At 58.1% G+C, this 26,868-nt stretch overlaps 1 protein-coding gene across 1 annotated transcript in view; it reads left to right on the forward strand.

Moving 5' to 3' along the window:
* The window catches only part of EFNB1 (ephrin B1), a 51,677-nt gene that overhangs the window by 15,076 nt on the left and 9,733 nt on the right, over window positions 1–26,868 (forward strand). The window contains exon 2 of the mRNA XM_075106495.1: window positions 15,948–16,225. Within this exon, the coding sequence (XP_074962596.1) occupies window positions 15,948–16,225 (278 nt within the window). The remainder of the gene's footprint in view (window positions 1–15,947; window positions 16,226–26,868) is intronic.

Genomic DNA, 26,868 nt, shown 5'->3' on the forward strand with positions numbered 1-26,868 from the left:
CTCTGAGTCAGTCCTTTAATCTCTAATCTAGGTTTATGGTCATCTTTATTGAAATGCTGGGCTCTGTGAAGGGTTGACACGTATGACCATCATAAACCAGGAATTATGGGAGCCCAGAATTGCCTTGATGGTCCAAGTGTCTGCAGGAAGCATTTTTAAAATCCGTAATCGGGATTTATTGGCCATTGTGGCTGAAACTGTCAGTAGAAAATAAAATAATCAGCCCAGGACTTACCCCCCCGCCCCTTTGGCATTTGACTCCTTCCATATATTCTTAAATCATTTTGCGTCTCGATGATGTACTTAATGCCTTTCTAACTGGGGGGATGGGGGTGAGGGTGGGGTCCAGCCCTGGCCGGTGCTGGGTGTCCCCGCTCCCATGCCTGGCCGGGAGCAGGCTCCCCAGTCCTGTCCCATCCCCGCATGCTCTCCTGCCGCCCTGTCCTCCCCGCCCTGGGCCGGCTGAACGTCTCCTAGTTGGGGTACCACAGTGCGTGGGGCGGTGGGCCCGTCCGTGGCAGCCCCGCTGCTGTGGAGGACGTGGACGTGGGGGACATGGAGCATCTCGGCCGCTTTCTCGCCTGGGGTAGCTGGGTTGTAGGAACGACACGTGCTTTTTGGACTGATTTTGATGTTAAAGATGTCCGTAATGGGAAGTGTATGCTGTGGAAAGGCGTCCTCCTTGGGTCGGTCAGGAAAGGGAGCAGAGAGGCTCCTTGCGTCCGCTTCTGGGAAATGGAGACTGCCAGGACCTTTATCGCTCAATTTCCATCGCGTTACAACAGTACTGACACCGCGCAGGAAGCCCACAGCACATTCTTCTGCAAGGCAGCTAACCTGTGCCCGAGCTCCGCCTGGGTGGCGGGGCCGGTGCGGGGCTGCCCTCCCGCTCCGCTGCGCCTGCACGAGCAGCCCCAGCGTGCCCGCGGCCCTGCTCGGTGCCAGAGGAGACCTCAGTGCCCCCCTGTAGCTTCTCCTTGCCGAGAACCTTGGTGTTAAATCCCTTCATATTTTTTTTTCCTTTTCTTTTTGGATAAGCTAAACCAGCCCAACGTTCCCCCTCCCCACTTTTTTCCCCAGTCTTGAGCCGCTTCTGTGCTTTGCGGTTGTTCCCCGTCTCTGTCCGACGGGGGCTGTCCGGGCTATGGGTGCGGAGCGCTGCTCTCGCCGGTGCACGGCCTTTCCCTGCTCCCGGGTGCAGGATACGTCCCGTGCTCCAGGCGTCCGGAGGCAAAACCCTGCTCCGGCCCCGAGCGCCTGCCTGGCCCGTCCCCGTTATCTCCAACAGCCCTTTTGCTCTCGGCTAACCTGCAGCCGCAAGCAACTCCCGACCGTGCCGGGTCTGGAGTTAGCCTGAAATAGGCCGCTCAGGTTGATAAATACCTCTGTTTCAGTTTTGTTTAACAAATATCTTCTTTAATGGCAAAGCTTTTTGTGAAGCTTTCTCGTATTACCATCGCGCTTAATCATGAAGGGTGACTTCTAAAAGTAGTTTTTTAAAATGCCAGTTTTTATCCAGGTTTTAAAATTGAAATTCATTTTTTATCCAGAGGCAGGATATAAATGACTCTACTAAAATTAGATTAATCCTAATAAGAATGTCAGTTATCATTTCTGAATACATTAAAAATTTTTTTTGAAATTTTACATGCCTCTTTAGCTATAATTGCTGGTGTAATTTCTTACACAGACATGGTGTGTCCTCACGGTTGACAGAAATACTTAATGCAGTGTCGACACCGCAGTAAGTTCCAAATTAGTGCGTCGCAGTCGCTGCAAACGTTTTGAACTTTTTCCTTAATAAGTCAAAAAAAAAAAAAGACAAAGCACCTTAAATGCAAAGCAAAACTAGATCGCGTTTAGCTCGTCAGAGTAAAGCAGGACAGTTGGAGGCTGGAGCCCTTCGGGGGGGCCTTTCGCGAGCTTGGGAGAGGGCGTCAGAAAGGGAAGGGGGAGCTGAGGGTCCCGGAGGGGCTGGGGAGGCTATTTGGGGTCCGGCGAGCGAGGGCAGGTCGTGGGGTTTGCGTGGAGCGGGGGCGAGTCCTGCCCGGGTGCCGGGGGCTGCAGGGCAGGGCTGCGGCGGTTCTGCAGCAGTGCTGGTGCTCACTTGGGGGTTTTTTAAGGCACGGTAATTAAACCCCCTTTCCTGGTGGATGCCCTGAAACCTTCGCTGCCGGCAAGCGTGCAAGGTGGGTGTTTGATCTGTTTGCTTCCGCAGCTCCGGTCGCTTCGGGTGCTTGGGGAGCGGGTTCGAAGCGAGCCTGCCACCCAGGCTGCAACCCTCCGCAAACATCTGCCGGCAGCGTGCGTCCTCTCAGCGCCCCGAAACACCCCCGGCTCTGCGTGGTGTGCGGCCGGGGAGATGCCGGGGGGGCGGTGTGGGGCAGACCCCGCTGCCAGCAGCGGCCCTGTGTGTGCAGCGGGTGCGTTGCGATGAGCGGGTTGGCAGCATCATCCCTTTTTGGCGTGGTGGCATCGCGGGGACGGGTCCCCAGCCCGGTGACAGAGCGTGCAGTGGGGCGAGGACCGCGGCCGGGAATGCCGGAGCTAGCGGGATTTTGGGGCAAGGCTCTGGGGAGTTGCATCTGGCAGCAAAGCTGCGGGGGGGGGGGGCGAAGTGGTTGGGGGGAGACTTCGGTCGCTCCTGCGGCATCCCGTCGGCGTTCTTCCACGCGCGTGGGTGGCAAGTCGGAGGTTTTCGTCGCGGGGGGGAGGACTGGGAACGCTCCCCGTCTGCAGGCAATTGGAAACTGCTGCGTGTTGGGCCGGGGAGCAGGGTGGCAGGCTGGGTGCTCTGCCCTTCTCCTCCTCCTCCTCCTCCTCCCTAGGCCCAAGGGCAGGTTTATTTTTAGGTTTAAAACCCGAGGTTTCCTTAGCGCCTTGTTAAAGCTCCTGCTGGGAGCAGGGACCGTGTGCCCGGGCAGGGTCTGGGAACATCTCTGGGGAAGGGGCCGGAGAGGAGCACCGTTCCCGAGATCTCCGTGTCTGGCAGCGACCGTGACACCCGAGGCAGCAGCAGGCTTTCTGGTTCCTCTCCTGCGCCTGTTCCCAGTAGGAGGTTGTACATTTTATTAAAGTTCAACCGTACGCGTATCTGGCCTAAAAATAAAAGCAAGTACAAGCCAGATCTCTTTCGGCAGGAGGAGAGGCTTAAACCTGACACTCTTGTGTTGTGCTGGCCTCTCTCCCGGCCCCTCTCTCAGCTGCCGCTGTGCTGACCAGCCCTGAACTGGGTAAACTGGGAGCAATGGAGGGGCAGACAAGGGGGGAGAGCACGGGGGGTCCCAGCCTCTTCCAGTGGTGAAGCCTTTTGGAGGTCTTTCTCTTTGCAACAGCCTGTAGATACGTGGAAAACTGGGGCTTTTGCACCTGAATGGGACCTCTCAGTGAAGAGGGAGTGTGGGCGGCAGTAGGAAGAGGTTTTGGGGAGAAAAGGGGCAGTTTTCTTCCCCGCTGAGTGACATCTAGGAGCATGGCCTGATGTGGAGCCTGGATTCAGGCTTCCTTGCGGAGCTTCCTCACCAGGCTTCGGTGACTGCTCAAAGTCTGCGCGCAGGAGGAGAAAAAGGGGAAGAAAAATGATCTTTTGAGGTCTTGTGACTCATCTTTAGCTTTTTCTCCCAGACCTAAAGCAGAGCCATCCACCCCCTGGTGTGGGGCTGAAGGTCCTGTACGGCCAAGTGCAGCGTGACGATGATAGGGCTGACTCAGAGGGGAGGAATACTGTGTGACCTGGTTACTGGGGCAGTTGTTGCTCGGCGGTGGTGGACGGCTGTTGGGCCGGTTGTACGCATGCACCTCGTTATAATGGAGCGGTTAAGAAGGTCTTAAGTTAGAAGGCGGGCTGCAGTGGGGCGAGTTCCCGGTAATGACACGAGGGCTGAGGGCTGGCAATTTGCAGCTGCATGGGAAGATGGCACTTCCAGGCTGAGCCAGAATGACAGAACTCGTTTGGCCACATCTGGGAGCCGGGAGATCAAAGGGCCCCGGCAGTGAGTCACGGCGGCGCGGCGAGGGGTGACGCGGCTCCCCAGGGACCAAGGGGCTGGCAGCTGCCACCAGCGGGGCTGGCGAAACCCGGGAGACCTGTTGGTGCAGGGCAGGGCATCCCGCAGCTGGGCTGTGGGTAACCATCTGCAGGGTTTTCTCCTTCTTCCCTGCCCAGTTCCTCATGTTGGGTTTAATCTTTCAAACCACAGCATTGCTTCCCCCCGCCCTGGGGGTGAGCCTGAGCCCCAGCCCTCCCGGGGACCTGCTTGCAAGCGGGGTTGGTGCACAGGGACCATCGGTGGGATCTCTGGGGATGGAGGCGCAAGCCCTGGCACACCATGGGGAGCTGCTGGGTGCCAGGGGAAGGGGCTTCCCAGGGACCTGGCTGAGGCCAGGAGGTCCCTGCTCCTGCTGCTGCTCTCCGGGGCAGGCATGGGTTGTATTTTTGTGGAAGTTCTCAGGAAACTGGGTGAGGCTGGTTGCCCCTCTCCCTTGCTTTGGAGACAGCCGTGTGAAGCGGGGAGCCGAGGGGTTTGGGGCACACACACACCCGTACCCCTGGGGGTGCAGCAGCAACAACTTGCAGCACTTGGTGTTGGCCGGGTCAGGGTGCGGGAGCGCACCCCTCCACTGTCCTGTGGGGACCCAAGCCTGGGGAGGTGGCTGGTTTTGGGGCTCCCAGCTGAAAAACGGGTTTGTGGGGGCGCAGGGTTAGCTGGGGTGTCAGGTCCTGGCGTGCAGGGATGAGGCGCAGGGAGGAAGGGGCTTCCTCTCGCCCAGGGTCTAACCGCAGGCTGTAACTTCATCTCTTGGCTGTTTGCTTTCAGTTCATTTTTTCCAAGCGAGTTGGAAATGTGAGAGGTGGGAAGAGGGGGGGGGGAGTGTCTTCAGAAAACGCCGGGGTTGGTGTCAGGTCTGGTGGGCTGAGCACCCCCCGCCCGCCTTCCCCTGCGTCCCCAGTCCCGCGTTGCGGAGGGCTTCGATTTGCCTCCTTTCTGTCCGGCCGGGGATTAATCTGCATGACAATTAGCCGGGCTTGGCGGGGAGGTCTTGCTCTTGGGTTCCTTGGGCATATTCCTGCCGCTGCCGCTTTCCCTTCCAAGTGGGCGCCCAGCCGCCGCTGCGGCCCCTGCCAAAGTAATTCTTTGCTTTGGAACAGGGAGATGAAATCTCCTCTGTCTTATTTCGGAGGGGTCAGGGAAGGAGTGGGAACCCCGCTGATCCAACCTTGTTCCCTTTTAACCTGCCTCTCCCTCTCTCTCCCCCCTGGCCCCCCGTCCTCCGGATGAGCGGGGCTGCAGCCAGGGCACGAGCGTCCAAACCGAAGCAAAGCCGAAAAACACACGGGGGCCGAGCGGGGAACCTGATCCGCTTCCGTCAGATCGTTTAATATCTGCAGCATCCAGCACTCGGGGTTTGGGTTTGTGCCGCTTCTGGTGCCGTCTGGCTTTTGCAATGCCTGCTGGAGTGCCGGGCTCCGCTCCTTACTGCTCTCCTGTTTCCTTGGGGGTTTTTGGGGGGTAATTTTTTTTTGGGACGGTGGTGGCGGCTGCAGCATCCAGCTTTGCAGCATCCAGCTGCCAACCTCTGGACAGGGAGCTGGGGTGCGGGCAGGCGGAAGGTGAGCGCTCGCTGCCCGCGCCTCGGCCCCCGCCACTGCTGCCCGCGCCTCATTGTCTCACTTCTCTCTCCATTCCTACGCCAATTAAAGAGCCGTGTTGCCATTCATGGCCCTTATGGTTTTGTTCAGTTGTCTGTCAGCTCTTGTCAAGCCCTGTCCCCTTCCCCTCCCCCGTTTTCAAAAACAAAACCCCTGACAAACCCCCCTTTGAATCCCCTCTTACCTCACTCCCAGCATGGGGCCCCATTGATGGGAGATGCCGGCGGTGGCGGCGGGGAGACTGCTCCCCACGCTGCCTTTGTGGGCCACCGGCAGCCCCCCCCGGCCCCCAGCCTCCCCGCTTCTTGACAGCATTAATTAGATAACTCGGCTTGTCTTTATTTCTCCGAGGGGAGGTGCGGGACGATATTTCTTGAGGGAGAGAAATACAGTGCGCTTTTTCCCTTTATTTTTTTGGCCAACCCCTTGGGTCCATCGCTGGTGGAGTTGCTTCTTGTGCTGAAAAATAATGAGTGTGCAGGGGTGGGTGAGGGGTGAGCCCGGGGGACCCCCAATGCTCCTTATTCTGCCCGAATGGCGTCTGCACCCCGGGCCGCTGCTGGTGGGAGCCTGGGGTCCCCGGAGCCACACGCCACCGGCTGCGGAGAGCGCTGCAGGTGGCAGCAGCAGCCTGCGCCAGTGGTCTGGCCCCAATTAAATCTCCTCCAAACTCCCTCAATTACCAGCTCTTTTTAATTTTCTTTTATCCCCCTCCCCTCGCAGGCTTTGGATTAATATCATTTGTTTACATGCTTCGGGTGCAACATCTGAACGCACAGGGTGCTGCACGGAGGTGGGAAGGTGGAGCAGCACGTGGCTGTTTGCATCAGCGCCTGGCCCCTGCAAGGGCTATGAGCCTTCCTCCTCCTCTTCCTCCCCCTCGGTGCACTGGGGTGGTCAGCAGCCATCCCCTTAAGGGCTGGATGAGCACTGGGAGGCGTCCTGGCCAAGCCTTCACCGAAAAACATTCATCTTTTGGCGGGTGCTTCCCTTTGGCAGCGCTCGGCCCCGGCGCGGTGGTGGCGGTGGGCTGGGGGTCCCCCATTGTCCCCCACCGGCTGTGTACACCTTCTCCAGCTGCAGGGGAAGCAGCGAGCACCTGGGCAGGGTGCTGTGGGGAGATTAAAGCCCCGAGATCCCCACCCTGAGCAAGGGAGGTGTAGCAAGTGCGAGCGGGGTGCACTGGGCGGCTCGAGGGCAGTGGCTCTGCTATCGCTGGTGCACCCTCTGGCCTCTGTGGGATGAAGCCCGAGGCCACCCAACCTCTGCTGGATGTTTGTGGGTGGCCGATGGGCCGCGACTGGGAGGGGACGGCAGAGCTTTCCCCCCAGGGTCCCAGCCTGGCCGGGTGCTTGGGTGCCCACCCCCCGGTCAGCAGCGCCCTGGGTTCTCCGGCGGCCGTCCTCTTTGGGGCTGTTGGCAAGTCTGGGGCTCGGATGCTCTCCGGCGGCGCGTACCTTTGCCACGCTCTAATTACACGGACGGCTCGAGGAGAAAGCCCTTCCCACAGCCCTGCCGCGGCGCAGGAGGGCTCTGAGTCACCGGGGCCATCCTGGCTGCTGGCGGCCGCGGGGCCGGGGACATCGCCGGCTGTGGTGGCAGCCGCCGGCCGTGGGCGCCGAGGTGTGGCCGGCACTCCGCGACACCCATCCCTCCTTTCCTGAAGTCTGGCTGCTGACCCGTTCTCTGCAGCATCCTTGATGGCTGGAGCCCTCCTCTGCTCGGTTTCTTCTTGGTTGGTGATAACCTGGGTGTAACCGCTGCTGGAACTGCCTGGTTTAAATGCACTTGAGAGCAGACTTCTGAGCTTGGCAGCAGGAAAGCCGGCACAGAGGGCAGAGCAGGCTGGTGGGGATCGTCCTTTTTCCTTGGTGACCTCTGCTAGTTGTCCCTCACGTGGACATCTGCTGCAGCATCTGGTGCAGGGGCGGTAAAAGCAGAATCCGTCCCGAGGGGACTGCACTGGGGCTTGGTGGGTGGCTTTTTTGGCTGAATAGCACCTCCACTAGTGGAAACATGCTGGGTCGTCGTAGCGGGTGAAATTCTGAGTCAGCCCTTGCTTGGTTTTGCTCTAGATTCCTTCTCCCCTAGGGGAAGAGGTCTGTGCTGGAGACCAGACCCTTCTCCAAGCTGCAGATCTGGGAACCTTGGTCCTCCTCCTAGCTTCCCGTTGCAGAAAGACACTGCGGTTGTGTTTTCATGGTAAAATAGGTTCTCTCTGGTCTTTCTCCATTTGCTAATTGGGTACAATTGGGCTGTCCCCCTTTGCATTTTGTAAGGGCTTGGTCTTCAGAGCTACAGCAGTGACTGGGCAACTTCTGAACAACGCTCAAAGAGGCGTGATGGGATCTATCCTGTTTCCCAGCCGGGGCAGGCAGTTCCACGCTGGGTAAGAGAAGATGCTCACATGGCCTTCAGTGATTGAGGCTGGTTGGGGGAGTTACGGTACGGAGAGCTGAGCGTGAGGCTCGTGGTTACTAAACGTCTGTGTGGAGCCTTGGAGTGTCCTCCTGGCCTCACCAAAGCCACTGGCTTCCCTGCGGAGAGATGCTGGGAGCCGAGTCAGGGCTGAGGCTGGCGCTTGAGCATGGACTCGCCTCCACCATCTTGAGCATCACGCCTCTTTCTGGGCAGAGAGGGCTATTTTGGTGTCATTTCCCCCCTGCAGCTGGTATTTCCTTGCCTTCTGCTTAATTTGAACCCCAGCTTGACCGTGACCTGGAGTCGGTCACGGTGCAGAGCTTACCGGGGTGCCTGTGCCGGGGGGGACACACTGGCTCATCCATCTCTTAACTTCATCTCAAAAAATGGCATCCCTGGCAAGTGGCGGGGGGGGGCACTTTTGGGTGGGGTGAGTGCTTTTACCAGCCTGTACTGAGCCTTACAGCTGATAGTAAAGCAACAGGGAGGTTTTGGGGAGCCTTGGTGTTAGAAAATGGCATCCCCCTGCGGGGGGGGGGCGGGGTGGGTCGGGGTGCGGGTTGCCATGGCGACCCGTTTATGCCTCACTGATGCGTCGTGTAAATCCGTTTGGAAACGAGAAGGGCCTTTTGTCTTTGGCAGGGTTGAATGGGCCTCATTAAACCCGAGATGTGGAAAAAGGGCCTTAGAGTGTGCCTGGGAGGGGGACGGGATGGGACGGCCCCGTGGAGCAGCTGCGGGGGCTCAGCAGAGGTGGCTCCCCCTGCCTGGGGACAGCGAGGAGCTGGGGGGGCTGGAAGGTGCTGCTGTGAACAGCTGAAAAATATCTCTTTGAGCAGCCAAAGGAGTGAAGGAAATATGAGGCTGTTCTCAGAAAGAGTTACCTGAAACGGCCGGGTTCTGTCCTGACCACCTCGGCTCCAGAAGGATGCAGCAGAAATAGAAGAGGTCTGCAGAAGGGCAATGAAAATCGTCATACATAGATTAGCAGGGGGAAAAAGAAGATGGAAGGCTCTTTTTAAAGGAGACTAATAATAGAAGAGCACATAAAAGAAGTGGGATCTAAAAGTGAGGGGATTCGCGTGCTCCTCTTTACCCTCTCTCGTGGTGACGGATAACTCGACTGAACAAGCTGGAAGGCGACAGATACAGATGGGAGGCAGAGGAGAGCAGAGAACCTTTTTATTCAAGTTGTAATTAACTTCCTTCTACGGGATATCTTTGTTCCCAAGAACTTAACAGGAGCTGAAAAGGAGAAAGGGTCCTGTGCCTTCGCGTGCCAGCACTGCTCCGGGAAAGGGCTGCGGATGCTGCTGGTGTACTGGGACGGTATACTGGGATGAGGTGGGCATTGGGTTAAGTACGTAATTCCTGTGTGTTAATTGTCCTCGGCGCACGAGAAGCGAAGTGAGTTGGGTGGTGGGCTGCGGCATCCCGTGGGCTTGGCCGGGGACCCCCACTGACGTGCCCGCGTCTGCGGGCAGCCCAGCCCTGCCTGCGGTATCGCCACGAAATCTGCCCCGTCCCCACGAAACGGGGTATCGGATGCACGGGGGGCCGTGCGGTTGTCCCTGTGCGGTTTGTTCTGACGGTGCTGTCTGACTTCAGCCACGGCAGCAGAGCTGTGAAGGTACCACTGTGACGGTCCCAGTATTGGCTGCCAACCCCTTGATGTCTCTTGCTTGGTGAAACTACGGGTTTTGGCAAACACGGAGGTGGCTGGGCATTGCTGGAGGAGCTTCAGAGCGACGGCCGGAGCGCGAGCTCTGGAGGGACCCTCTGATGGCTGGAGCATGAGCTGGCTCTGTGGCATCGGGGGGTCTGGAGGACTCCTCCGGCAGGGACAGGACTGATTTCTGTTAGCCAGTGGTTGAGTGTCCTGGACAGAGTGAGTCCCCTGTGCCTGGGCAGCTGGTGTGTCCCGGAAAAGCCAGTAAGAATGAGGCAGAGAGAGGCAGGCATTTAATTTTGTGTGCAGCTGGGCATCGGTGAGGCTCTTGGAGGTTTCACAGTGTTTTCCAGGAGAACACACCCAGTTTGTACACAGAATTTTGGCTTTTTTACTGGATCTCTTTAGCTTGCAGAGCCATTTCCCGTCCCTTTTTTGAGGTGGGTCCCCGCTGGTGCGAGCTGCGGTGGCTCGTGGGAGCTGTGGTCCTGCTGGAAGGACCCGTGTGCCGTGTTGGTACGGAGAGCTGTGCCAGCGTGGCCTTCAGCTGCCCAGGCACCAGGAGAACACACAGCTAGAAAATGCTGTATGCGCCTCGCTCTGCCGGGCATCGGCAGCCTTCCTGCAGCCTTCACTGCCAGAAGTAGATGTCCTCCATGTAAGATCCAGTTATTTTTTGATTTCTTTGAAGAAAACAGCATTTAGCATATGTCATCTTCTATGTATGTCAGCATTAATGCTTTAGAGCATCTTCTCCAAGGAGGATATTGCTGTTAAGTGTTGTTCTGTTTTCTGCAAAGCCTGAAATAAGGTGAGATGCATCGTGTTTCGTGGATATGGAGAAAGCTTATGCTGCCCCAAAGATTTCATGGTTTACATGGTGCACGGAGTGCCTGGGCTCGGGGGGAGAGAGGTTGTTGGAAAGCGTGTCAACCTATTCTTTTAAAAAATTATATTTTCAATGAGTTTATCACTCCTGTTGTCCTTAAGGAAGAGCTGAAGGACTGCTAGCATGTTTGTAAAGGTGCCGGATACCCTACCTGCAGGCCGCTTGTGTTTGCAGCTATTGCGGTGAACGTGTTAGCTCGTCCACATTTAACCGTGACCCGGTCTGCCAGTCCGTGCGTACCCGTGGGGAGGAGAGGAGCCTGCGTGGTGGGTACCTGTGTGTGGAGGTGGGAGGTGTCATACCCAACACGAGTCCTGAGCTTGCTCCGGCCACACTGGCACGGTTTTCCATCTTACCCTGTGTTCCTGGGCTTGTTGAGCCTTCAGCGGTGCTGGGATGGAGCAGGTCATCCCTGTGCAATGCCCATTGGGGTCTGCCGGTTGCAGGAACGCCACTGCTGCCGGAGCTCCTTGGCATGGCTGGCGTCCCACGGGACAGCCCAGGAAGCCATGGGCTTCTGATCTGGCAGGCGGTTTGCTGCGAGCCCCACCACCCTCCCACGCGGCTGCTCCTCCTCGAAGCTCAGGTGTGAGCTTTGGGGTTGCCGGTGGAAGGACAGCGTCTCTCTGCCTGTGGTTGCACCAGGGGTCCCGCTCATCCTCGGTGCGCGGACCCAGCCGTGTCGGGGTTGGACCGAAGGGGCAGCCGGCGCTGTGGGGCCAGCCTGTGCTCACCGGGGGAACGCGGCGGTGCTGCTTCAGCTCCTGCCTAGCACAGCCCTGGACCCCAGCCAGCCCCACTGCGTATTTCAAGGGGTTATCGTCTCCTGTCACCCCATTCCTCCTCTTCCCCCAGCAAATCACCTCCGTGCACCCAGGGTGGCTGCCTCTGACACCAAGCACTGGCCAAGCCCATGCTCCTTCCAGCAGGTCCCACTTGTAGCCCCCAGGTCACTCCATCAAGTCCCACTGGAGCTTTTTTTGGAGGCCTGAGCCCTCTGTCCTGGTGGGGGGGGGCCTTCCCAGTCTGCAGGGGGTTGGGGGTCCCCGTCAGCGGCCCCCCAGGCTCGGGGCAGACAAGAGGCTGCTCTTAAATCCCATCTCTCTGCTCCCGCATCCCGGCATCCCGCTGCCAACAGAGCTCCCCTTGTTTACCCAACTCGGAGGAATCGGTTTACAAGGCTCACAAATACCCTTTTCACCTTTCCCATCAGAAAACACCTCCCGAAACAATGAGGAAATTGGACGCTGCCACCTGATCGCTCCCAAGGAACCTGCGGGGCCGGGAGCTGCCGGCCAGAGGGGCCAGGAGCTGGGGGCCAGGGGTGCGGCGGCGGGGATGCCTGGCTGGGATGCTCCTTGGCGGCCGGCACGGCTCTGCGGGTGGGCAGCCGCAGGTGCCACCCAAAAATCACCTTGAGGGGCTTTTAAGTGATGAAGCTGCCGCTAACCGGAGTGGAGGCCAGCGCTCCCCGCCTGGCACGCTCTGCTCAGCCGGGTGCAGCTTGCAGCACCAGCAAACAATTTGTTTTTTAAACTTTAATGGCTGTAGTTAATCTTTCCCACCACCTTTGACACCGGGAGAAAGGATGCTGAGATGTTATCTGTGAGCTGCTAACTGGTGGTAGATGCTAAATAAATAAAACCAGAGCCACTGTCCTCCCGAGTGGTGGGAGAGGTGGAGGGTGGTGGTTCAGGGGGGAAGGTGTGTGCGTGGGGGGACCCCAACGGGTGCCATGGGTGGTTGGGGTGCCAGGTGCCTCCTGACGGGCTTCCACGGCACGGCTCCAGCGAGTGCTGTGCAGGATTAGCCCCAAAAGCGCTGGGCACCCGCCGGCGGGGCACTGCTGGTGGGTCTGTCTCCTTCCCATTGCAAGGGGCGTGCTGGGCGGGGGCTTGCTGGGGCAGCCCGTGGGCAGGGCTCCGCTCATGTCCCAGGAGCGGGGTCGGAAACGGGGACTTGGGGAGGTTGTGGCTTTGAGCAGCGGTTGTCCTTGGTGCTCTGCTGCACCCAAATTCGAGCTGCCTAATAGAGTGCGTGTCTGGGGCCGTTCCCGGAGCACGTTATTATGCAGGTGTCAGTCTTAGTTTCAGCATTAAGGTTGAGTTGAATTTTTACGTTTCTTTCTTTGCCTCCCCGCCTTAGAACAGGGAAATCAAACTGTAATGTAGGGAGGAATCAGTACGTGCTCTGAGGGCACGATGAATTTCTCTATTAATTTAAAAGGAGATCTGTTCATTCTTCCCCGTTAGGATAAATTTGAAGATGTGTCCTTGTAAAGACAAGTCAAGAGTGTAATTCTTTTTTGCCTTCAACAGTCCTTCTGAAGGACTTCCTCATAACCAGAACTTGCCATAATACTGCGTATGGGCAACTTGTGACAATTTTTGGGCATGTTTTTAATCTGCTGTTCTTGTGACAAATGTTGCATTTCACCGTCTGTATTTTAAAAGGGAATTTTCTGGAGAACTGGCTCCTCTCGTGATGGGGATGGTTGTCAGTTGGCCGTCACAAGCCATTGCTTGTGACAAAACAACATATTTTTTGGGAAAAAAAATCTCAGCGTGTGGTTAAGAGCTCAAAGAGCAATGGGAGAGGTGTTACACTTCAGGGGTTCCTCGTCACCGCTCGTGCTGCCTGGCCTCTCGGCTGGGAAACAGCCCTGCTTTTAGGGAAGAGAGGGAGGACACTAAGGGGGAAGTGGAGGAGAAAAAATCAGGGAAATTGGAGGACAAAGGGTAAAACGTGTGTGTGCGGGCAGGAATGCGGCTGGCAGGGAGCAGCGGCCGGAGGGAGCACCCCCAAAAGCCCCACGCACAGCTCTGCCTCTGCATGCAGTGAAGCCTGCTCTGGCCGGTAGCTCTCTTGCTCGATGTTCGTGTAGCTCATAATTTTATCCGTAAAACAAATAAAACAAACATAGGCCTCCTTTCTGAATTTTCTAGGATGAAGAAGTGCCAGCAGGATGTGGTGCTGGGATGTTCTCAGCTCCCTCGATTGCTTTATGGCCGCTCCCCTGCTTAAAAATCAGCTCGCCCCGATCCCAGGCGGCCGTGCCGTCAGCACAGGCTGGTGTCGCGTGGACCGGTCGGTTCGCAGGTGTTGGCCGAGGCTTTGGCCAAGGAGGTGTGATAGGGCCTCCTGGTATGGAGATGGGGGGTGGATAGGAGCCTTCTCGTCCCGCTCGGGCGTTGCAAGGCATCTGCTTGACTTGTTTGTGGCTTCCTGTTTGGCATCTTCTGGGCAGGAGGGAGCTGGCAGAGGCTGGAGGAGGGAATTTGAGTCACTTGGGAGTTCTGTGCCAGAAAGCCTCTGACTCAGCCCAGTCGTGGAGAAACGAGTGTGGGATCCAGCTGCCTCTCGGGGTGGGAACCCGTGAGCGAGCGTGCAAGTGTTCACTTGCGCTGCATGTCTGCGGCCTGGCGCGGGGTGGGGAGGGTGAGCGAGGGGAGGGAGGGGCAGGGGCTCCTTTGCATCTCCTGCTGCACGGCAGGCTCCCGGCATTGCGTCAGGGCTCCGGCCGTGGGTGGGGGAAGCCTTTATCGCTCCAAAGGCTTTGGAACCGGCATGTTGGCCAGGGGCCAGCTGACCTAGTTGGTAGCGTTCAGGCAAAGCGCGGCTCACCTGCCGGCAGCGCTGGGGATGGAGCCGGGCTCTGCAGCAGCGCGGTGCGGGTGTGCTGCCACCCATCAGTTGCTGCTTCCTGCACAGGCCATTTAGGGGTTAAATTTCCCACCCTTTCGGCTGCTGCATTGCCTTCTTCCAGAAGTCACGACTTTTACAAAACTCAGTCGCTCCCTGCAAGCTTGGGTGGCTGCTGGAGGCAGAGCTGCCGCCCGGCAGGGAGGACGGGGCAGGTAACCCACCCGCATTCAACTCCCGTGTTCGGACCAGCGTGGGTGAAGGCGACTGTACCCGCTGTCCGTGTGTCTTGCCTCCTCTCCTGGGGCTGGGCAAGGGCGGGCACCGGGGCTGGTGGAGAGGTGCAGCTGATGGCTGTCTGTCTGTCCTGGCCATCCGTCCCGCTGCTACAGCTGGCACCGAGCTCCGGAGCCTTTGCCAAGGGCATCGGGGTGTGCGTGGGCTCGGGCTCCACCTGCCTCCTCCCAGCCCGGTCGGTTGGCGTGCAGGTCTGCTGGGGCTTCTGCAGCCAGAGGCCTGGAGCCTGCCCTGCTCGGGCACTGGTTTCAGCTCCGTGGCTTCTTGCTACGACTTGTACCAGAGCCACGGAGCAGGTTGGTCTTGTGTTTGATCTTCCTTCCGTGGTGCCTGCAGCCTCAGCCGGTGCAGCTGGCTGGGGGGAGAAGGTGTCCTCGTGGCCCCGTCCGACTGCTGGGGTGGGATGGGGCAGGGACCGGCCGTGCCCAGGAGCGGAAGGGACGTGCAGCCTGCCGAAGCACACGCTTCGGGTTTTGCCATGCCCAAATTACACGAGGCAGCTGCAGCAGAGATAACTTTGCAGGAACATCCATTCCCACCTTATCTTCCATCAAGAACATGTTACGTTGCCTACATCAAAGTAGATGTTCTGCTGCTTCCCTCCTTGTTGCCCTAATCCTCTACTTCACACTGGAAAAAAAAAAAAAAAAAAGAAAAAAATCAGTGTGTTGCTCCACAATAATGAAATCGGAATGCTAATTATCAGCATATTGCCTTCCTTCCCTTCGCAATGCCCTGCCTTCCAGCCCCAAATAGCTTTCCTCCCTCCTTGCTCCTCTCCATCCGGTCCTCCCACGCTCCTGGGCACGCTGTTGAGCCTGGCGTAGTAGAAGTTGTCCTGCAGGATGCTTCCCTCCTTTCCATTTAAGGACAGGAATTCCTCGGGGAGCCAGGGCGTGGAAGGGTTCCCTCCCTGCACCCCATTGTCAGGACTTCTCCCCATGTTTAATTATCGCCTGTCCCTGCAGGAACCTCCTTGCCTGGCTGTCGGGCAGAGGCATGGCGTCTCCAGCCTCCAGCCCGCCTGCTCCGCAGCCCTTTGTGGGAAGACCCCATTCCCTTTTGGGTGCCAGGCTTGGGTTTGGGAAGGGCGCTCACCCTCGTCGTGGCAGGAGGGCTGGGGAGCGGGACTGGACCAAGCGAGCCCCTGATGTTGTTGGTGGGAGCTTGCAGCGGCTCCGTGCACGTGCAGTGGTGGTGAAGGAAGAGGAGAACTTCATTTTGGTGTCAAAACTCATCTTGTGGCAAGAAAGCAGCCGAGTTTAAGCACAAAATAAATTGTGTGAAAGCGGGGCTCTGCACGGGGCGGGACGGGCTGACGCGGCCCCCGCTGCCTGCACTCGAGCGTGTGGCTAACCTCTCGCCCTCCTCTCTTCCAGGTTCATGACTGGGAAGGGGCTCATCATCTACCCGGAGATTGGGGATAAACTAGACATTATCTGCCCCAAGGCAGAGCCATCCAAGCCTTACGAGTACTACAAGCTGTACCTGGTGAAGAAGGACCAGGCAGATGCCTGCAGCACCGTCATGGACCCCAATGTGCTGGTGACGTGTAACCGGCCCGAGCAAGAGATCCGCTTCACCATCAAGTTTCAGGAGTTCAGCCCCAACTACATGGGCTTGGAGTTCAAGCGGCAGCAGGATTACTTCATCACATGTGAGTCGCCCTCCTCTTCCTCGCCGCTGTGCCCGGCTCGGGGGGGCCGCAGGGGCCTGGAGAGTGTCGCTGGGCGCTTGTTTGCAGCCTGGCCCGCGCAAAGAGCTGACACGTATGGAAAATATTTCCCGCTGGATGGGAGAAGGGAGAGGAATGTGTCACTGGCCGAGCGGGTCAGCGGCCTGACTCTGGCTGCTGCGCTGTGCCTTGTGCCCACGGCCGGGGTCAGCCCTGGCACGGAAGGGCGGCGTGTGTCTGAAGCACCATCACACCCAGAGCTTAATTTTGCTGCCGTCTGCGTCTGAGGCTGGAGATGTTGCAGGGCATTTCTTGTAGGGCTTTGCTCTGGGGAGCTCCCTGTGGTGCAGTCAGGATCGGGAGGAATGGTGACCGAGGAGATGCTCTTCCTCCTCCCCGGATGCTGCCTCCAAGAGCAGCCCTGGCAGCGGGAAGCCACCGGTGGTGTCCAGTGCTTGCTGTGGTCTAAATGGCTGTAGAATTCTGTATACTGGCTTGGTCACCTTGTTTCTCAGTATAGCATGGTTTTATGGAGGGGAGGAGGGCTGAATTTTCTCAGAGCCTGTGGTCCCTGCGTGCAGGGGAGCATTGCATGGGGATGTGTGCCTGTGCTGGCCCCAGCACGGATGGAGGGAGGGCTCCAGGGAGCTTGGCCCTCCCTCAGCAGCTGGGCTTGGCGATGCCTGCCGGCTCACTCCTACCCTGCTCGGCTTCTCCTCGACCTTGCTGTTTCTGCCTGGTTCAGTGCATCACGTGCGAACCCGCGGTGGAGCAGCTGGCAAAGGGCACGGTGGCCACGGGGCTCGTCTCTCCCCTTGCCGTCACGTGCCATGGGCTTGCCGGCGAGCGGCCCCGTGCAGAGGTCAGCCACTCGCATAGGAGGCGAGTGCCGAGCCGTGGGAGCTGGTGCTTTCCAGCTGGTAAGCAATGTATTTTTAGCCTGAAATCTTTGTCCTCAGAGGGGGAGGCGAGGACGTTGCAGGCAGCTGGGGGCAAGAGGTGTCGTGCCGTAGCACGGTGCCGTGGCGATGCTGCCAGCCTGGATTTCCCCAGCGAGAGCCCTACCTGGGGCTGGAGCTGGCTGTAGTTTTGCTGCAGAATAGTTTGATTAAACCTGGTGCTGAGAAAACAGGCAGGTCAGCCCTGAGCCCACCGTTGCATCCTGCACCTGAGCACAGGGTGGTAGCAAAGGGGCTTGCGTGGGTTTCTGGTCACCTGTGCCTGGCACAGCGTGGCTGTAGGGGGGTTGATGGCTGGGAGGACTTGGCGCAACAACCCACTCAGCCTGCCCGGCACGGCGGTGGTGCCAGCAGAGACCGCGGGCTGCATGGGCCTGAGTCACCCTTTGACGGGGCCGGTCTCTCTCTCTCTCTCGAGGCCCTGTCACCCTCACTGGCCAGTTCTGGGACCATCTGCCTGGTTTCACTTGGTGGGGTCACCAGCTTTGCAGCCGTCAGGGGTGCAAGCGACTCTGGCAGAAAGCCCAGGTGCCCTGGGGATGGGCTGGGGATGCCAAAAGCTCTGGCACAGGTCCCCTGCAGGCTCCCGTCTCCCTTACCATGAGTAACCAGGGCTGGCACCAGCCTGGTGGCTCTGGGACCCTGAAAGGTCAATTCTTTTGCTGTCCCTCAGCTGATACAAGGCTTAATTCAACAGTAAGCTTTCCCTGCAGTGAGCAAAGAGGGGGGAGAGGGGCTAAACGCACAGCCGTGAGCCTGCCTTTTGTATGTCGGGCAAACATCTTGAAGCACTCGGTCAGCGGCTCCTCTGTGCTCGGGGGTCAAGTGCAAGCAGCAGCACGGTTGCCAAGCTAACGAGGGCTGGAAACGGGGTCCCGCCTTGCACCCTGCTGCTACATCCCCTGGGACCCTCAGGCTGCAAATAGCCCCCAAAGACAGATACGTTCCCTGGAATGAGCTCAGGAGCCCAACGAACCGCTGGGGAGGAGAAACGCAGGGGTCCCTTGCATTGCAACGCAGTCTGGCAGGAAGGTGCGGGCAGAGGATTTACCAGGCTCTGAATTGCACAAGTTTTAAGGAGCTGCTTTGCATTTCACGCGAAAGCTCTTGCTTAAGTTAAATCAACCGCCCGTAGCTTTTGGTGGCGTTTTCACAAGCGGCCGACAGTGTGCTGCCGAGTACAAACGCGGCTCCCCAAGGGCCCCCATGGCTTTGAGCCAGTGCCAGCTCCCCTCCAACGCTGCCAACACACCTGGGTCACCGTCGCTCCGGCTCGCTGCAGCTCCGACAGGATACGCAGCCGGGATTTTGCAAGCTGCTTGCAAAATCCCGGCTGTGCATCCCATCGGAGGTTTGGCTGAGGCTTTTAAACTCATTGCATTTTTGCCCAATCTTTTTCTCTGTGATTCTGCTCCCAGCAATGTGGATCTTCTCTCGTATCTAGAAGTTTCTTCTATATTTGTAATGCAATCCTGCTTTCATCCCAAGGCAGGGAGAACTCCCAAGAGACTGCCATAAAATCCTATTTAACCTCTGTTTTCTGATCCCAGCCTCCCATTGCAGCATCTTGGAGCCTGTATAGGGCTGGAATAGGAATGCAGTGAGCGGGGTGCTCAGAGCATCCCTGTGGGGTCCCCCGTCTCTCCTCAGGGGGCCAGCAGTGCTCTCTGCCCCCTCCTTGGACCGTTTCTGACTTTAATTTCTCTTGACTCCTCTGCGCTTTGAAGCGAGCCCCCTCGGCGCTGGGAGCGAGCGGCCGCTGCCAGCTGAACTTTGGCCCCTGGGTGGGCCGAGGATGCTCCTGTGATCTGGCTGTACCCTCTGCCGAGCAGCCCCAGGAGCTCTTTCTGCCAAGAAATAAAATAGCCAAAAAAACAAAGTCAAAAGTCTCCCGAGCAGACCACCCACGTGTTGTCTTTTTTTTTTTTTTTTTTTCCTATTTTCCCTTTTTTTCCCTCCTGCCCCTCCCTCTCCCCAAGCTTTGCCTTGACACACAAAAGGGTTTTTTTCTTCCTTTTCACTTGCCAGTGGCCCTAAGCCGGGGGAAGCGATGCTGAAGCAGAGGGGCGCGGGGCAGCAGCGGGACGTGTGCCGCTTGGCCCCCACCTTCCCCCGGCGGCTGGAAAACCTCCCCGCCAGAGTCAGGGGGGCTTCCCAGGGTCCCTCCACATTCAGGACTGCTCCCCCCCTCCTCACCCTCGCCTTGGATATGCCAAGCCTTGTTTAGGACCACTTTTATCATGGAGGGACACGGCCCCAGCCCTCAGCTTAGCAATGAAAAAGGCTTTTGAAAGCAAACATAACCTCTCCCCATCCTCTCCGAAGCCTTGCACCGAGCCCCTCCACGCCAGCCCCAGGCTTTCGTTAAAAGCATCTTTTCTCCCAGGGCCGATGCCTCTTCCTAAGCCTTTTCATAAAGAACAAAACGTGGCAGCTCCTGCCCGCAGGTCCACGCTGCAGACAGAGACGTGGGGGAGGACGTGGGGCTCCGGGTGCCGTCCCTGGGACACTGCCATGAGAGGGCAGGGCAGCTGGGAATTTGGCAATGGGGTATTTTGCTCCATGACGGACTTTGGGTTCAGAGCAGGCCATAGTTTGTTCTGGCCTCGGTCTCTTGTGGCTGCCTCCCTGCCTTGCCCTTGGTGTCTGGGTGGGAGGCTCCTGTCCCTGGCATCCTGACCCCTCCCTGCAAAAGCATCGTACGCCGCGGGCAGACGGAGGGAAGCGCGTGGTGGTGGCTATCCTGGGTGGTTCCTCCTGCTGTGCTGCGTGGGAGGTAGGAAGGTGAGGTCCAACAGGAATGAATTCTGCTTTTTGCCCCAAAAGAAAGCCCTTTTAGGGGTTCCTTGGCCAAGCACAAAGCCATGGCAGCAGGCTGCTGGAAAGGTCAGTGGGGACCCCAGGGTAGCTTGTACTTGCAGACCTGTGTGTGGATGCGAGTGCTGCTGCCGTTCCCCAGACAAGCAGTGAGATTTGGATCATTCACACCATCCTCATCAAGGCAGAAGGTGCTTCTGGCTCATCAGCCAGCGTGCGGTTACTCCTCCCGTCATCCCTGCCGAGCTGGTGGAGACGCTGGTTGCTTGTGAATGGCTGAAACAGGAGGGAGGAATGTGTCTGAGTGCTAAAAAATAATGCGCCCGATTGCTTTTTGAGCTAGCCGGAGCAAAAGGCTATAGGAGAGGATGAAGACTGAAGACTCTTTTGTGCTGTCCTAGAGGTGGGCGTCCTGCTTCATGCCTGTGGGTCTGTGAGCCTGCCCCTACCAACATATCTCCTCAGCCTTGGTTTTTACTGATTTCTGATGATTTTTCTCTGCTTCCTCGGCTGTCTGTGTCCCACTCAAACGGGACCTCCCCGTCCCTGGTGCCTGCGCTCCTGGGATGCTCATGGGCAGCTCTGGCCCTCCCATGGCTTAGCCAGCCCTGCAGGTTTGGCTCTCTCCCCCTTCCCTCCTAACTCACTCCAGCTCTTAATTGCGTTTGCTGCTACTCTTTGAACTTGCTCCAGCTTTACTATCTCTGGTAATGAGGTGCCTAGATAGAGATGCATTAATCCCGATGTCCCGGCAGTGGGGCAGCGTGAGGAGGAGCTCCCAGCGCGGCTCCCCGCCATGCAGGAGCTCTGGACGGGGCCCAGCAGCGCCCTGCCTGCTGCTGGTGCCGCCGTGCGCTGGCGGGGAGCCGCTGGGTGACGTGTTCTTCAGCCTAGCGCTTGCTTCATCCTCGGCTGCGGCGGTGGTGGTGGTCCCACATGTTTGATGGGGTGCGGGAGAGTGAAGAACCCCCAAGCAAAGCCTCACTCGGCCTTTCGATGCTCTCCAGGCAGCTGTTTGCAGATGTGATGGGCAGCGCCTTGTCTGCCCGGCGCTGTGGTGTTTCTCCAGGTGGGATCTCTTGCCCATCCCTCTGCCAAGTCCCTGGGCACGGCTGCAGTGTCCCACCTCCCCTGTGAGCCTCTTTAAGGCAAGGAGACCTTGTTTGATGAAGACACTAAAGGAAAAGCAAGGCCCCGGTAGACGTTTGCCCCATAAATCTAATACGTTTGCTGTTTATTGTTAGTCTTTAAGCCCTTCAATCCATTTTTGATGTAATAATGTTCATAATCCAATCTAATGCTTTTTGGCAGCAGGATTCAGCGAGACCAGATATATTACCCTGAGTGTTTCTTTAAACCCCTTGTCTTGCATTTCTGTTTTTAGATGCAATTAGACTTAACCTGGCAAGAATTATTTGTTGTAAACCATTGCTGCCTCTGCCACGTGGGCTTCGTCCCCGGGCCTTTCTGCATCAGCATTTCTCCATAGCTTGTGCTTCAGCATGGAGAAGGGGGTCACTTATAAGCTGCCAGCTGCCAGAATCACCCTTCCTTCTTTTTACTGGGACACGTTGCCATACTTGCTGTTCTGGCTGGGCTCCTCCAGCTTCCGAAATAGCTGCCGTGGGTTTGGGAAGCCTTTAGCCCGTGCCAGCATGTGTGAGAGCGTCTGTGGAGCTCCTTTCTGCAGCCCTGGTATTTAAGCATTTCCTCCCTGGTTCCTTCTGCGCTGGCGAGTGCCGTGCTGGCTGCCCATCCCTGATGGGTGCCGTGCCGGGAGGGGGGGGGCCGGGCGCAGCCCCCCGGGCGGTTTGTCAGCCCGCCAGCTCTTTGCTGGCTTTCTTTGCTGATTGCATTTGAATGTGGCCACTTTCATGTGCTCCTCATCTTCCGTCCCACAACTTGTTTGGTGGAGATGAGTTGAAAGCAAAAGTGCCGTTTGATGCCGTGATGAGAGCTATGAACTTCTGCTGATAAAAACCCAATTAACAGGCTTCCTCATTCTTCACCCAAATGGGCCGGCGCTGTCCTCGTCCCACCAGCTTGCGACATACCTGCGGCGATGCGGAAAGCCTGGGCGAAGCAAAGCCGGCCTGGTGGCATAACCACCTGGTTTTGAAGGCTGGCTCTCCTCCATCCCCATCCCGCTGGGAGCTGGTAGCAGAGGGTGGACGAGACCCTCTCCCCACGGGAGATGCTGCGTGGGAGCCGGCGGGCTTGCGCCGGAGACAAGCGGGTCTCTAACGGTGTCCCACTCCCAACTTCAAAGCCTGGGCGCTGGACATGTCAAACCCAAATAATGGCCCTTAGACAACATGCGGTTCCTTGTCTTGGAGGCTTGTCTGAAGACCGTGACCACAGTAAATGCGATTTTGTTGAGCCCTGTCCCTTAAGCCTCTGCCTCTTTTCTCTTCTCCTCCTCCCTCCTGACCTTTTCGGCTCAGTGCTGTCCCCGGACAGCCCCTGGCAGCTGATCTCATAGCTCAGCCTTTCACGGCCCTAATAGGGATGAAAAGCCCTATCAGAAAGGGCCAGTGTCCCGCACCCAGCCAGGAGGTAAATACCCAGCGCTTTGATCTGCTCCTGGGCCGGGGAGAGGGGGGGACCCTGCCTGCAACAAAGACCCTGGCCAGGGGTGCCGGTGCCCACTTAACTCTCTGGCTGCTGGGCAGCCCGGGCCCTGCCTGCACCCCGCGGGCAGCTGCCTGCAGCTCTTGCACGGCCACGGGCTCTCCCTGCCAGGTTGTGTCTGCCCAGGGAGTCAGGCTGCCTGCATCTGAGGATGCTCTTCCCTAGGAGGAACGCTTTCCTTGAGCATCTCTTTAACACCGACATGCCCCTTTAGCTGAAAAGAAAACATATTTAACTCCTTGGTGCTCCTGAAAACAGAGGTGCTGTGCAGCCTGGGCACTGGCAGCAAGGAGGTGACATGCAGCTGGCACCCATGCGTCGCCTGCCTGATCCTGCTCTGTACCCCTTGGCGCTGCCGGGGCAGCGCGACTCTGCCTGTCCCCCCAAAAGCGCTCCCTTTGTAGCCGTGGTGGAGGGCCAGCACTAAAGCAGTCCCTTGGGTTTCATGGTGCACGCCGTGGCCATGCCTCTGCCCTGTTCCTCTTCCTCTCCTTCCAGCCCCTGCTCCCTGCAGCAGGTGGGTACGTGGACCCCCGGGAATCTCCTGCAGCGTGGTGGACCCTGACCTTCAGTGTTGGTGACCTCCAAGGGCTTCCTCCGTAACACTGGCAGAGATTAAAACTTCAGACTAAACTTTCAGTAAGAGACTTGAAAGGCAGCAGAAGCCTTCAGCTTGATGAAGACGTGGAAAAATTCCCAGCGCACAGGAGCGGCTGGGAAGGGCGTGCAGCAGAAAAATGCAGGCAACTACTTCCTTGGCATGTTTTTTTAAATAATCCCTTCTTCATCGAGACGCTCTCCCTGGCTTTTCCCCTGGGATCCCATTGCACTCTGCCTACCTCTGGCCCTTTCTTGCTGCCAGGGCGCCGGGAGGAGGCTTGCGGGTACCGCCGCAGCTCGGACCTGGTGTGAAAGGTTGCGTTTTGTAGCTTCGGCTGCAAGCCAGGCTGCCGGGGTGATCGCTTGGGGTGCGTGGTGGTGAGCGCTGGCTGTCGGACCGAGGGCACGCTGGGGGCCCCGAAAAGCACCGCCGCGCTCGGACCGTGAGGTGTGCAGGGTGCAGGCAGGTTTGGTGTTAATGAACTGCGACGCACAGCCCTTTCCCATGTCTTTCATTTCTAATGATCTGTGTGTTGAACGCCTCTCGAGCAGGCTGGCTGTGCTGGGGAGGGCTGCCCAAGTTGCGTGTGGCACCTTTAAAAGCTTGCTTTTCTGGGGAGAATTGGTTTTACTCTCCATTTGAAGTTTCTTTGCCCTAGGACTGATGATTTTGCTGCTGCTGCTGTGTAATGACTGTGCTCTTTGATCCCGCCTGGCAGCGCGGAGCGGGTGTTAACACAGCTAATTGAGAGCCGGCCGCAGTGGGATGGTGGGGAGCAGCGGGGTCGGCTGCTCGCCCCTCTGCAATGGGGGTCGGCCCTGATTTGGGGGCAGAGAGGCCCTTTCCTCCATCCTTCACTCAGCAAGTGGGCAAGTCCTCATCTGGATAGTCAGGGGCTTACTTAGCTTTTATGGGAAAACTCCAAATCCTGTAACTTGGGGTGTTGCTGGAGACCATTAGGTCTGTGTGCTGGTGTCCTCTGGGAGCAGAGGGCTGAGACCACCTCCCTGGTGTCCTGCCGGGACCCGAGGGCCACGTGTCGGCCCTGTAGCCAGTGGCTTCTTGCTGGGGCAGCACAGGTGCTGCCACGCTTGCTCCCTTGGGAGCCGTGGGTGCTGCTGCACAGAGACATCAGCAGGCTCCTGCTCCAGCTGACGTGGGATGAACTGCTGTGAGCCATGGGCGATCCTGCTCCGGGCCAGGCTCCCGTCCCTGCGTGGGTGCAGCGCCGGTGGGTGCCCGGCAGCAGCGACTGCTCGCCCCGTGGAAGTGGAGCTGACTCCTGTCCCGGCTGTGGGGTTACCTGCAGCTCTGGGCCAGGAGTTGCACCAATGTAAACTTCCCCACTGCCAGCAGATTCCTGATCCTCATGCAAAGTTTACCTTTAATTACAGTGGGGTTTCTTCCCCGCTGTCCCACAACGCACCCCGAGCTCCTGTCCCTCCCCGCTGCCCTGCACCTCCTCGCTCCCCACGCTCTCCCAGCAGCAGATTTGCACATGAATCAGCCTCTCAGCTCCTTGATAACTTTGATTTTCCTCCGAGCCGCCTCCAGCCCAACACTCGGGCAGCGATGGCGTAGCCCAAGCTCAGCCAGTCTCGGCGGGCAGCGCAGGCTCCGGGTCCCCGCATCCCTCTGTGCAGCATCACGCGTGCGAGGGGGAGCCGGCGATGGCATCGGCCTCGCCGGCGGGGGGGTGGCACTGTCCCCCGGCGAGTCCCTCTCCATCCCCTTCGCAACAGATTTCTCAGAGTCGCAGATGTTTTGCTACCTAACTGAAGAGATTTACACCCTGTTAAAATGCAATAAGTGCTTTCCTCCTCTCCTGCTCCCAGTGGGGCCCACAAATGACTCTGGCAGAGCATCAGGTGGAGAATTACATGACACTTTTTTCCTGACCTATAACCAGCTGCTTGGGGCTACCGCAGAGACTGTGCAAATAACCTTTCTCTTCTACCGACTCTCTCTTTTTTTGGAAGGGGGTGGATAGACCTGAACACAAAGGCTTTATTTAGCACCCTGGTCCCCCTGAGGTGGGCAGGGAGTGAGGCTGCGGGACGGGGGTGTTGGGAGCTTGCACAGCTTCTCAGCAGCACTGGTGCAAAAGGGCTTGGGAGTGAGTAAGCAGGCAGTGGTCTTGCAACCAAGAAGGGCTTTCTGGCCTTGATGAGGTTACCTGCGATGTAGCTGTGACTCTTAATTATGATGCTAATTACGGTTGGTTATAATTTTTCCATGGAAAGCTGTTTTAACGGGAAATTAGTTTTCACTTAAGCATTACTTGTATTAAAGTGTCTTTTCCTATGCAATACTTCAGCGTTTGCCTGTTGTTTTCCTTTCACCCCAGGAAAGCACCCTAGATGGTCCCAAACCAGCACTTAGGTCTGGGAGTGGTGCTGTGGCACACGAGGATGAGTGTGGGTGCCTGGTGTCCTCCCTTCTTACCCCCTTAACCCAGCTGGCACTGCTGGACCTGCGCTTTGCGAATGTAGCTGCTGCTCTTTGTAAGTGATGGGGCTCATTTAACATTTTTATTTATCTTTTGGGGGGGGCTGAGCCTGGCCAGGTGGAGGTGAACCCCATCCCAGCCAGACCCAGGGCAATCGTTTTCATTCCTACTTCCAGAAGGGTATTTGAACCTGACAGTTTTCACATTGCGGTGTCTTTGCTGGAGCAAGAAGCGCGGGCTGGGATGGCCAGGTTCCCCACGGCTCGCAGCGAGCGGCCGTCCTCCGCAGTCACCCCTGCTCGTCGTGTCCATGGGGAGGATGGAGGTGAAGCCCCGCATTCCTCCGCTGTGCGTTGGCCCCAGTGGGCAAGAGCGGATCGGAGCAGCACACGGGGCACTCCCTTCGACTGCAAAAATTTGTAGGGTTTTGCAACAACACCAAATGATTACTGCAGCCAGTTCAGCCCGAATCGGCACCATCAGGTCGTTTCCTCATGCCTTGCTTGGAAACCCACCAGCGCTTGGCCAGGCTTGCTTGCTCCTCCTTTATGGAAGAACTCAGTCCGAGGTTGCAGCGGGGAGGCTGGCATTTCCCTCCCCAGCACAGGGAGAGTTGCGTGTTTTTATCTATAAAATCTATTTATTTAGCCAGGCAATTCCAGGGCTGGGTGTGTGGTGCTGGCAGGCATTAGCATCCCCCTCCCCTGCAGCCGCACTCAGGTGCTCCAGGGCTTCCCAGGAGGATGTAACACGTTGGAGAGCAGAAATTCCCGGCAAACACCGTGGCCGTAAACAGGACCTTTGTGTCGGCCAGCAACGGGCTTTGCCCTGTGCCCCTCCAGCTCCGTGCCCTGCTCGGCGTGGGTGTGCGCTGGCAGATGGGCCGGTGCGGCTGCGCCCGTGGGAGTGTGCCGCTCTGCTGCGGCTCCCACCGTGCCGGCTGAGCCCCAAGAGCCGCCTCTGCTCGCAGCTGCGCCGGGGGCTCGAGGCCGTCAGCAAAACTGCAGCCACGGGCTGGAGGGAGCTGCGGAGGCGAACTGCGTGCCCGCACCTGGCTCCGCACGTGGAGTGGTGGCAGTGGGAGGCTTCGTGGCCACGCTGGAGGAGCAGCGCAGCCATGAACCTCGGCATGCCATCACCCAGCACACGCTGGTTTGGGTCCCACCGC

This window comes from Phalacrocorax aristotelis, chromosome 11 (genome assembly GCF_949628215.1).
Source record: "Phalacrocorax aristotelis chromosome 11, bGulAri2.1, whole genome shotgun sequence".
In the NCBI taxonomy this organism is placed as follows: domain Eukaryota; kingdom Metazoa; phylum Chordata; class Aves; order Suliformes; family Phalacrocoracidae; genus Phalacrocorax; species Phalacrocorax aristotelis.